The 12,295-nt window shown below is 41.1% G+C and overlaps 1 protein-coding gene and 1 long non-coding RNA gene across 6 annotated transcripts in view; one reads left to right on the forward strand and one right to left on the reverse strand.

Moving 5' to 3' along the window:
- LOC121277367 (tudor domain-containing protein 7-like) overlaps positions 1 to 1,097 on the forward strand; it is a 150,207-nt gene extending 149,110 nt beyond the window's left edge. For all 5 annotated transcript variants that reach the window (XM_041186749.1, XM_041186750.1, XM_041186751.1 and 2 more), the window contains one exon: positions 537 to 1,097. In XM_041186749.1, coding sequence (XP_041042683.1) covers positions 537 to 757 — 221 coding nt within the window. In that variant the 3' untranslated portion in view covers positions 758 to 1,097. The remainder of the gene's footprint in view (positions 1 to 536) is intronic.
- LOC121277370 overlaps positions 1 to 12,295 on the reverse strand; it is a 33,287-nt gene that overhangs the window by 13,096 nt on the left and 7,896 nt on the right. The window contains exon 2 of the long non-coding RNA XR_005942867.1: positions 9,238 to 9,277. This is a non-coding gene — a long non-coding RNA (uncharacterized LOC121277370). The remainder of the gene's footprint in view (positions 1 to 9,237; positions 9,278 to 12,295) is intronic.

Raw genomic sequence — 12,295 nt, forward strand, 5'->3', positions numbered from 1 at the left:
GGAGAAATTTTTTTCTAAGGGTTGTGATTCTTTGGAACTCTCTTCCTCAAAAGGCGATGGAAGCAGAGTCTTTGAATGTATTTAAGGCAGAGCTAGATAGATTCTTGATTAACGGGGCGGGGGGGTGGGGGTGGTGGTGAAAGGTTATCGGGATAGGCAGGAATGTGGGGTTGAGGTTACATTCAAATCAACCATGACCTTATTGAATGGCAGAGCAGGCTTGAGGGGCTCCTGCTCCTAAGTCATATGTTCATATGATCTCAGACAGGAGTTGGGGCTCTAATTTATTTGTGACTCTGGAAACAGAGGTGCTTTTTTTGTGTTTTTCTTTTGGAAATGGATGAGTTTTTGCAGAATAAGCAAGAAATTAGCTTATGAAAATAATAATAAGGAAACAAGGAAAAAACCCTACATTTTATGTATGTACTACTTATCCTAAATTTTATCAACAAAAATGTACATTTTATTTTTTGCAATGGTTCTGTTGAACTAAATGGGCTTGATACTTGGACTAATGCTTAATACATATTTTGCAGGTGTCAAATGTGAACAGTGGTCAGAGGAAGCATCAATAGTTTTCCGTAACCATGTTGAGAGAAAGCCTCTGGTAGCTCAAATACAGACGGTTCATGGGAGTGCATATCCCTGGGATCGAAAAGTGGTGACTTATTTAGTGGACACATCCCTCCCAGATACAGATGTTTGGATACATGATCTGCTGACAGAGTATCTTGTAGAACTGTCAAAAGTTGCATAATCATTGTTTACCTTAACAACATTTTCAAAGTAACTTTAATTTCTGACCATTAGCAATAACTGAAATGAGAGCACAATACATAATCTAGTTTGCTGTTATTTACAAGGTTTTCAAATAACTTGGGAATGGTATGTTAGTGATGCTATAGAGTTGAAAGCCTCATGCTTTTGTTTGTGTAAAAAAGAACTTAACAGAGTGACTTGTTTGTTCACCTAACAATGTTTGGATTACTGAAGAAATTTGTTTATTGAAAATATGCTATTGGTTTGCCACTTGCCTTTGCCATTGGCCATGTATTGAAGTGAAGGGTTGTGTAGGAATAATAAACTAATTAATCATCCTCTGGTTATCTGTACACTTATACATACTTAACAGTAGTCTAAAGTTCAAATACGATCTACGGATTCACTTTAGCACTGGAATTGACGTTTCCAATAATTGAGTTAAGAAATATAAATAGACACTGAAGCAGGACTTTATTGCTTTAAAAAATGGATGAGATTAGATGAATCTGTGCATCAAAGATTCAGTCTTTCAATTATACCCGTCCCACTGAGGTGAAACTGAAAGACAGCATTAACTTGGCTAATGAAAAAAAATCTTGCTCATTTATGCATTGCACATTTTGATCTATTGCAATTTTGTCCTGTAATTTCATCTTCAAATTGGAGAAGCAGCATTACCTCCAATGAATAACATGGCCAAAGATGAGCCATTTCCCACCTAAATCTTATCTGGAGTCTATGCAAATACTAATCAGGTAATTGAAAATGTCAATCATAAGAGACTTTTGTTGCTATGTGCCTAAATGCTATAAAACTACAGTGCTGCCTACTATTATACTATTCTGCTGAGGTTTCACCCAAAGATTTTCATTACAGAAGGCAGCAGCAAAGGATCCTGAGAAATTAACATGACATATTTAAACCAGGACACTTGAGATTACCTAAAATCACTCCTGAGATACAACTGACATGTATCCTAATGAGTATGGTTGAGAGATATATTCAGAGATGACCCCAATACCTTCTTGAAATTCTAAGGTTTACTTAAGAGCTGTGTAGATGTTCACTAAAATTGGGAAAGGCTGAACATGACTGCACTGGCAATCCCCTGTAACAAGTTTGCCCTTGCAGCTCGAGCTTTGCATGATTTTGAAGGGATCTGTATTCATCAGGATTCACGAAATAGGACAATACTGATAACTACAAATCAGATTCTAAAGTCTCTATAACAAAAGAATTTCCCAGCTTTTTGCAAGCTACTAACAAGCCTTAAAGTAGGTTAGGACTCCCTTATGTGCTCAAACTCTCAGCCAGTTACTGCCTCTCCTAATGTTGACGGAACCATCAGCAAGGTGAGGAATGCTACATTTTTCATAAAAGTGCAGATTCTTCACAACCGATTCACTGAGGGGGAAACTTCCTGTTGGCCTTAGTTTTAAGCTTTACTTTCTCAGAAAAACTATACCTATTCAGGATACTTTGGTTTTGAAGTTGAAATACCTGATAGATGTGTTGAAATCTATAAAGATTTAAAACATGGCAGTGAAATGAGGCACCATATTTTATGCTGCTTTGCGCATGCAGAGGTTGTGCTGTGATGTTACGAGCAATATCAATCGACATGACACAAATACTGAAACCAGTTATCTAAGCAGAGCTGATTTGTAACCATGTGATTGATGCTGTTACAAATAATGCTTTTCTTTCACTACCATTAAACCTTTTTGAAATAAAAACAGGAAATGCTGGAAAAACTCAACAGGTCTGGCAGCATGTGTGGAGAGAGAAACAAGAGTTAACATTTTAAGTCCGTATGACTCTTCTTCAGTCTTTACTTTTATTAAACATTTTTGGTTGGATTTAACAATTTTATGTATTTGTATGATGTAATTGAACAAATGACCACCATGGTTGCAATGCTCTCCTCTATACAAATTTTTAATCCTGTGTTAACAAACCTTCATACAGGCAGCCAAACCATTTCAGATCAAATTGTTAAATAGACTGACATTTCCCATTTGCACTGAGTATAGTTTTTGTTATGTGGAAGAGCATAAGATAATTTTAAAGCCTGTCATTTTGCAGGGGTTTTGATGGCACTCAAGTGCTGATATGCAGGTTTGTGATCCACATCCATTTCTCTTCTGTCCTATATATAGCTGTATTTAAGAGTGGTTTGGAATTCTGCAAATTTTTAACCCATGAGTGCCTGCAGCTGCAGGGAATTACACACGAGCTAGACAATTTATAAATATTTCTTCTTGCACACCATGCTGTTGAGATTCCATAATAATCCTATCCTTATATCAGAATTGGTTGATGTGAATAATATTTAAGTTCCTAAATGAAATGAGTATTTTTCCATTTACATTATTACCAAATAAAAAATTTTAGATTTTTATGTATAGACACCAAAATAAAGTTTTGGCCTGTTTCTCATGCCCCGCTATCGCTGATGACAGCATGCCTTGCACAAGCCCCTTTGAAACTACCATTACTCCTCCCTGCCCAAAAGCATGCCTTTTACCACTCCCAATTCTGGTCCAAATCAAACCTCTTTCTTCCCCATGCTCTTAAGTTTGGCTATTGCAAAATACCTTTGATTCAGTCTCAATAAGGACCAATATTATGGTCATATTATGCACCAAAGTACCTGCTTAATATATATAATTAAAGTGAAATCCACAGATTTAACAGAGGACCTTCCTCACGGTGTTCCAGTGTACTGAGATAAAACATATTCTGCTACATGACCTTTACTAGGCAAATGAATATTGTATCAAACAGAAGCTCAAACTAAACCAGAAAGCAAAATCCATTTGCATTAAACAGGTAAATGAACAATACTCAGTAGAAGCAATATATTTATGGTACTTACAATCTTTATCAGCCTCACGTCAAAATAGCAACGCTGCTGTCCTAGCTCTCCATACTTGTCCTTGTAACACTGCTGCCTATTTACATGGCAAAATACTACTATGGAGCAAGCTATAGCTATTTTCTGCTAGTTGTAAATTGCATACCCAAAATATTTTCTGTTCTGTCCACAGTTGTTGTCTGACTGCTAAATAATTCCAGTATATGCTGTTTTTGTTTACAAGTGGGAATTGGGAAGAGAAAAAGAAAAGCCACTGGCAAGCTTTGTTTTTTTTCCCAGAATTATTTACATTTTTGTGTTTATTTGCGCTTATGTTATAAATGGTTCCCCCTCCTCAGGTACTGTCCCACTCCCTCAGACATACCCTCTGCCCTTGGAAACAACTACCCTGTCACCAACCTATCTTTACTCTCAAGTTGTTTCAGATATAGTTGCCTCCCAAATATGTTCCCATCTTTGCTACAACTCAAAATTTGAATTTCTCCAATCAGGTTTCTGCTCTGCCATAGCACTGAAACAGCCCTAAACCAAAGTCACAAATGAGATCCTCTGTGGTGTGACCTTAGTGCATTAAGGATTCATCCAATGCTTTGATATTTGTCAGCGTACTGATCCAAGTTCTTAAATGCCTCAGCCCATTTGCCACTGAAATCCTCATCCATTTGTTTGTTACCAGACTTGATTATTCCAATATAAAATCAAAATACTGCGAATACTGGAAATCTGAAATAACAAAATACTAGAAAAAGTCAGCCGGTCTGGCAGCATCTATGGAGACAGAGAAACAGAGTTAATGTTTCAAGTCCATATGGCTCTTCAGAGATTATTCCAATGTTCTCCAAACTGCCCTCCCATTGTTCACTCTGTAACCTTCAATTCATCAAAAATTCTATTCCCTGTATCCTTGTCCTTGTTCACCTACATGGATTCCTGACCTGGTGCAGAAGGGGGTCGGGAAGGAGGAGGACCTCCTCGTGAACCTGCTCTTGAGCCTGGCCAAGTTGGCCATTAACAGGTCCAGGCAGCGGGCGATCGACAGAGGAGTCCCGCCCGATTGTTTGTCCCTCTTCCGCGGCTACGTTCGCGGCCGGGTGTCCTTGGAGAGGGAGCACGCAGTGTCTGCCGGCACTCTCGAGGCCTTCCGTGCTTGGTGGGCACCGCGGGGACTGGGGTGCTTTATTGACCCCTTTAATCACAATTTGGTTTAAAGTTGTAAGTTTCTTTTAAACTTTGTTCTTGGTTTTACAGCTGACCTGAATTAGGGGCTGTGCCTGATTTATCCTAATTTTGTTAATTTAGTTTAATTGTTTTAACTCTAAAAGAGTTACATGGATTCCTGGTTCCCCAAAACCTCCAATTTAAAGTTTTCATTTTCATGTTTAAATTTCTTAACTTTGTCCCTCCCTATCTCTGTAACTTCCAATAATCCTACAATTCCCTTGCTGCCGCCCAGCTCTCCCCACCCTACCGAATCTAAATTCTGGACTCTGGTCTTTTGTGCCTCCCTGCCCATCATTGCTTGCTGTGTCTTCAACCATCTACTCCACACATTTCAGAACTCTGTCCAAATCTTGTTGTCTTTCCAATTCCCTCCCTCCTTGAAGTCCCTCATTAAAACCTACCTCTCCAACCAAGCTTTTGTTTATCCTTCCTATACTATCACTAGGCACCTATTTTGTTAGATTAGACTTCTTTGATATGCTTGGGATGTTTTTCTATATTAAAGGCTCTGTATAAAGGAACTTGATGTAATGTTGAATACTGTATTGCAAATATGTTGCATGTCATACAGAATCAATCCATATACCCCTCAATGGTCTTTAATCTTGCTTCACTGCAAACCTCCATTTTTTCAACCACAAGAACATCATTGTCCCTGCACTTAGACCTGGGAATCCTCTCATTCCCAGCTTCAGTAAAGCTTCACCTGCTCCAGGCTTGCACATTCCAACCTCAAGTTCCCATGATCAGGAAGCTAACCCTACTCAATCCTGCTCCCACTTATCCTGTCCCATGCCCACTCATCCTATCCTGCTCCCATCCACTATGTGACTGCCCATCTGTACAGTGTCTCACCATGCTCCATTTCATTGTATCCCCTGTTTAATGGTCTATGAGCAATGAGATGTTCTGCAGTATCATTTTTAATTGGTCTGTTACAATTCTACAGTTTATTACTTGGGAATGGAATTAGTGATTCTGATAAGGAATTTTGCTTTTTATGCAGCACCGTAGCGTCATTGGTTAGATTTCACAATGTCTTTACATCGCTGGTGCTGGAAATGGCCTTCGCAATTCTCCACCTTGCTATTAAGGGTTTATTCTTGCAATGCGTGCCAGACATTAATCAAAATTCGCAAGAAAGGAATATATTTATTTGTTCCTAGCAGCACATAAGTTTTTGTCATATGTCATTGTGGTGTACTGTATAGTGCAGCTTTGGACTATAATAATCTGACATATTCCCTGGTAACATTTTGCTTAAATAGTTAAAATATTTCTTCAGTATTTTGCTTGGAACCCATGTAGTTAAGTGATTTATGAATTCTATTTATTTGATTTATACTTTTATTGGATTAATGAAAGATCTAATAATGTGAACTGGAAAGTATGTACACAATGAGGTTTTTACTGCAACAAAAACAAAAATTGCTGGAAAAACTCAGCACGTCTGACAGCATCTGTGGAGAGAAAGACAGAGTTAACGTTTTGAGTCCGTACAGCTCTTCTTGAAGAAGAGCTGTACGGACTCAAAACGTTAACTCTGTCTTTCTCTCCACAGATGCTGTCACACCTGAGTTTTTCCAGCAATTTTTGTTTCAGATTTCCAGCATCTGCAGTACTTTGCTTTTATCTGAGGTTTTTACTGCATTGCACTCAACATTGATTCACCACTTAGCCATGCTTCATACTAAAGCAATTAATTATGTGGTAAAAGCTCTAATATAAATGCAATGAGTGAGGATTTGGGCTTGTTGGTGCCTATTTTCTGGGCATTATGTGTGTCCTTAGAGTTCCAAATGGTGCCCATGGCACACATGGGGATATTGTAGCAGATGCCATATTGGTGCAGACTTTGGTGTGGATGTCTACCAGAAGCATACAGAGTAGGCAGATCATGACATTGATGCCAGTGGTACCATTTTGGAGCTCAAAGTTACAACCAACACCCTTTCTTAATCTTTGAACACACATTCAATAGCAGTAAGGGACCCCCACTGCTGCTAGCTAAAGGGATAATCAACTTCATGCAAGTTAGTGGCTTGTTGATTTATTCTGGCTTTTGCTTCAATTTTACAAGTGTTTGGTGCTTTCTATAGTTATTCTTAGTTAGTAAAGTCTACGGGGAGTGGTGTGACAGATGCTGAAGGCCACCTTTGCTAATTTCAAATCTTCTGCACACACCAGTTGCTTCCAGACAAGGGTGTGCTAGGTTGGCATTCCCCTTGGAATATAGCACAACTTGGAGAGTGAACAGAGGATATACGGAACAGGATAAGCTGCCGCAAAGGGGAGGAGGCCATTTTCACGCTGGATGTTCAGAGAGCAATTCTACTCTCTGAACCTCAGCGAGGAACAATGTTTGAACATCTACCCTTCGCTATAAGGACATCTTCACTGAAATCTTCCACCTGCTACATCTATAAACTACAAACTGAGACCACATTGCCAGTAGCTATGAAGGTGCAATGAACTTCTATGCATCTGGATCCTTCCAGACTGGGGCTTAAGATATTAGCAACATCTTGCTGTTTGTCATTAAGTGTTGCATGAGGGATGACATTCTCTATTCAAAGACAGATTACATGTCTCTTCCTAGGCTCAAGCAGGTGGAGCGAACATATGGCTTCGCTAGATTCACAGGCTTCCCCATGAGGCAGGTGTCATTGACTGCATGCGCATTGCATTGTGGGTGATGCATGTCAACTCTGCCCTGTGCCATAATTGAAAGAAATTCCAACATCCAACGTGTGTGTAGCCATAGGCAGCAAATCACGTATGTCAGTGTCTAGTATCCTGGCAGCATTCATTAATGCCTTCATTCTGCAGCAGTCCACTGTACCAGCTGCATTCGAGTCACCATAGTAAACCAAAGGGTAGCTACTGACCAACAAGGTCTATCTGCTGACCACATGGCTTATGGCTCTGGTTCACAAACCAAGCACACGAGTGTAAAATGCATACTATGAGAGCCATACTGCCACATGAAATGTGATTGTGCAGATCACTGGCACACTGAAACATTGCTTCTACTGGCTAGACTGCTCTGGAAGAGCCATGCAATATTGGACAAGAGAGCTGAATTCCAGAGGTGAGATAGAGTGTGGCATCAAGGAGCCCTAGAAAAACCAAAGTCACTGGGAATCAAGGGAAACTATTCACTGGTTGGACTCATACCTAGCACAGGGGAAGATGGTTGTGGATGTTGAAGGTCAATCATTGCAGCCCCAGGAACTTTGCTGCAGGAATTCCTATGGGTAGTGTCCTAGGACTAACCATCTTCAGCTGCTTCATTAATGATCTTCACACAATTTTCAGTGGCAATCAAGACTCCGATACTAAAGTAGTACATGCTTGCATGCAACAAGACCTGGACGTCATTCAGGATTGAGCTGTGACTTTTGCGCCACACAAGTGCCAGACAATAACCTCTGCAACAAGGGAAAATCTAACCATCTCCCCCGGATGTTAAATGGCAGTACAATCGCAGAATCCCCCACCATCAACATCCTGGGGGTTACCATTGACCAGAAACTTAACTGAATCAGCTGTTAAATACTATGGCCAGAAAAGCAGGTCAGAGGCGCAGAATTCATCTCCCAACTCCCCAAAGCCTGTCCATCATCGACAAGGAATGTGGTGGAATATTCACCACTTATCTGAATTAGTGGAGCTCCAAGAAGCTAGACACCATCCAGGACAAACCAACTTGCTTGATCGACACCCCCAAACCCCACCTTAAATATTCACTACTTCCATCATTGGCACACAGTGGCAGCAAAGTGTACCATGTACAACATGCACTGCAGCAACTCACCAAGTCTCCTTTGACAGCACTTTCCAAACCCACAACCGACCTCGAAGGACAAAGCAGCAGACTCATGGGAACACCACCACCTGCAAGTTCCCCTCCACTCACAGATCATCCTGACTTGGAACTATATCACCATTCCTTCACTGTCACTGGAACTCCCTTTCTAACAGCATTTGTGGGTAATCTTACAGCAGATGGACTTCGACGGTTTAAGAAGGCAGCTTACCATCACCTTGTCAAGGGCAATTTGAGATGGGCAACAAATGGTGACCGTGCCACGGATGCTCACATCCCATAAAAGAATTTTAAAAATCACCTCAAAGCAGGTGATAAGATTCCTGATGCTCTGCTGCATGCTGTACAACCTCACCAATGTGAGGGGACAGCCTGTGCCGCTAACTGTACAGCAAGCAGCAAACAGGAAAAGGAAGAGCTGGAGGAAACATGCCAACAACAACCTCAACAGTGCTTTTCTGCCCAGACTGTCAGTGAAGAACTCAGCTGGGTATAATACCAGCAACCACAACCTCAGTTCCCCATTCACCAACAGTTCACATCTTACCTTCCTCTGTCATTGACCACCACAATGTCCATTTGGCCAACTGTAAAAATAAAAGTCAGCATAAAGTAAGCATTCTATACCAAATTTATAAATCAAGCCATCTGATATTGCATACAGAAGTTAATTAATCATTCCCTTAGTGCTTGCCTCCCTGTGCCTTTATCAACCATAAATGTTCCTACATAGTGCTACATAGGATTAGATGGGATATATGGCGCAGAAGCAGGCTATTCGGCCCAACCAGGCCATGCTGGTTTATGTACCACTTGAGCCTCCATCTTTTCTCATCTAAATCTTTCACTGTAACCATCTTTTCCTTTCACCTTCATATGCTTGTCTAGTTTCTCTTTAAATGCATCATTCTCTTCAATCACTCCTCCATTCTTACCACTCTTTGGAGTTTTTGAAGTAGTTTCTTCTGAATCCCCTATTGGAGTTCTTATATTGATGGCCTCCAGTTATTCTCTTCTCCACAAGTATCTGTATCCACTCTGTCAAATCCTTTCATAGAGGTATTTAAAATTATTAGGTCATCCCTTAACCTTCCTTTTCAAGAGCAAAGAGATCCAACTTGTCAATCCATTCCTAATATGTATACTACACAGTTCTGGTATCATCCTTGTAAATCTTCCCTGCACTGTCTCCAGTCCCTCTGCATCCTTTTCATAATATTTTGACCAGAACTGTGTGCAGTATTTTATGTGTCATCTAACCAAAGTTTAATACAGGTTTAGCATAACTTCCCTACTTTTCAATTCTATATCTCTGGAAATAAAGCCAAGTGTTTGGTTTGCTTTTTATATGGTGCAACCTTTAGTGACTGAAGTATTTGTACTTTGAAATCACTTTGTTTCTCTACCCTCATCAAGACTTGCACCTTCCAATTAATAAGTGACCTCCCTATTTTTCCTACCAAAATGTACTATCTCACAAATATCATTTGCCAATTATTTGCCCTATCTCAGTGGTTGCAGTATGATTGGTGGAAGGTTGCCAACTTTGAGTCAAGGAGACTACAGGTGACCTTGGAAGATGACCTTGAACAGCCTAGAACGCCTGGCTATGGATTGCAGCATCCTGACATGGGTTGCAGCAGCCTGAACTGGCTAACTGACAGGCAACAGCAGGGTGGGAGCACAAATGCTGACACCCTGAGAGAGAACAGAACAGCAGGCTCATGCTTCATGGGGCCACTGCCACACCTCAAGGGCCTCAGCAGTCATAATTCTTAAGAGGACAGATGGCTGGATTGCTGCAACACCTTTCAAGCCCCTTTGCACAGTGCAATCCACAGCCGTTATGACAACAGTCTGAGCTTCCGTTGCAGCACTCAAATGTTGGGTGACTGCCACTTGTGCCGCAATGGTAGCTGCAACATTGATCATCATCATTCTTCTCTTGGTATTCCTCAGCTGCCTGATCAGTTTGCACCTCTTGGCAATCTGAAAGGAAAAGGGCACAAGAGTGGGTTGTGGACAGGGGAGGGGGGGGTAAGCAAGAGGTGCATGCTTTCAGTGCATCTGCAGTTTGTAAATCAGAAGTGAACATGAGACGAGTGGGAAGAGGGATGTGAGAAGGGGGAGCAGGTATAAGGAGACCGTGGTCTTAGATGACTTTGGCCTTGCCGCCGGCCACAAAGTGGCCATCCCAATAACGGCCAATGTAATTTCCTCTATGGGTGTTAGAACATGCTGGTGCACTTGAACTCCTCTAGTTAACTCCTGCTGCCTCTGGTTGTGCTCCATCCATACTGTAAGGGAGAGGAAAATATGTTGTGAAATTTGTTTGGCTGACGTGACTGTCATGGTTGAATACCTGACTGTGTGCAACCTGCGATATCTGCGCTTACAGCAGTGCTTGGTTGTGAGGGTGAGGTGATGCACTTGAATGTCAGATATGAGGCCTGATTGATGAAGATTGTTGGTAGGTGAGTGATCAAGGTGTGGTGATTTGAGGCTACTACTACATTTAATACTTATGACATTTAAAGATGCATTCACTGAGGTCATTGAACTTGTGGCACTGCATCCAGGTTCTCAGGGTTTGACTCCTCACATTGTCCACTACAGCTAATAGCTACAATTGCCTTTTGACCGTGTGTCTGAAGGGCTGTCTGCACCGCCCGCCAGCCAGCCACAATCCTTCCTTCGACCTCCTCCATCAAGACCTCTAATGCAGCATCCGAAAAATTGGAGCCCACTCTCATCCCTGGTGTGCTATTCTTCCCTTTTTCCCAGTATCAGATTCCCATGTATCTGAATTTACAGCTGTTGTTGCAGTGAGATCATCCTGTTTAGTGCCACACTCTCTCACATAGCTCCTGTCCCACTATTGCATGGAGATGAAATCTACATCTACCAACATGTGAAGACTTCTCCACAACAAAGGCAAAAACAGAGGCCAAATAAACGTTGCTGATCGGACATGAACAACGATTCATTTTTGATTGAAGAATGCTCAACATTTCCAACTAAGCTGTTATTTAGTCAATCAATTGCAGTTCATTATTGGCACGCACAAATATTTTTGGTAAGGTTGGTGGCATTGGGCAAGCTTTATTCTGCTGGGCAAAATATCCTTAAAAAATTACTCAAGCGAGTTAGCGAGACTGTTAGCGAGACCTGACAAACAAGGCACATAGGCTAATTCACTCACAATAAAACAATGACATAGGCCAGGATTTTCCAGTCCCAACAGGCGAGGAGGTCCATTTAGCACTCCTATACTCAGAATTACTTTGGTACTTTTCTTTTCCTTTCTGGATTCCATTTGTTGATAAGAACCTATCTAGTTCCTTACTGAAACCCATTATTCTTTCTTGTTCCTTGTTCTGAAAATTTGTTCACACACACATACCACCTTTTGGATATTAACTTTTAGTGGACAGCTGTCTCAGACTAGCTATTATCCCTCAAGATGCTCCCTTATGTTGTCCCTCATAATACTTCAAACTTTTTTTTATTTGTTCATGGGATGTGGGTGTCACTGGCTCAGCCAGCATTTATTGCCCTTGTTCAGAGGGCATTTAAGAGTCAACCACATTGCTGTAGGTCTGGAG

Source organism: Carcharodon carcharias, chromosome 4 (assembly GCF_017639515.1).
Source record: "Carcharodon carcharias isolate sCarCar2 chromosome 4, sCarCar2.pri, whole genome shotgun sequence".
NCBI lineage: Eukaryota > Metazoa > Chordata > Chondrichthyes > Lamniformes > Lamnidae > Carcharodon > Carcharodon carcharias.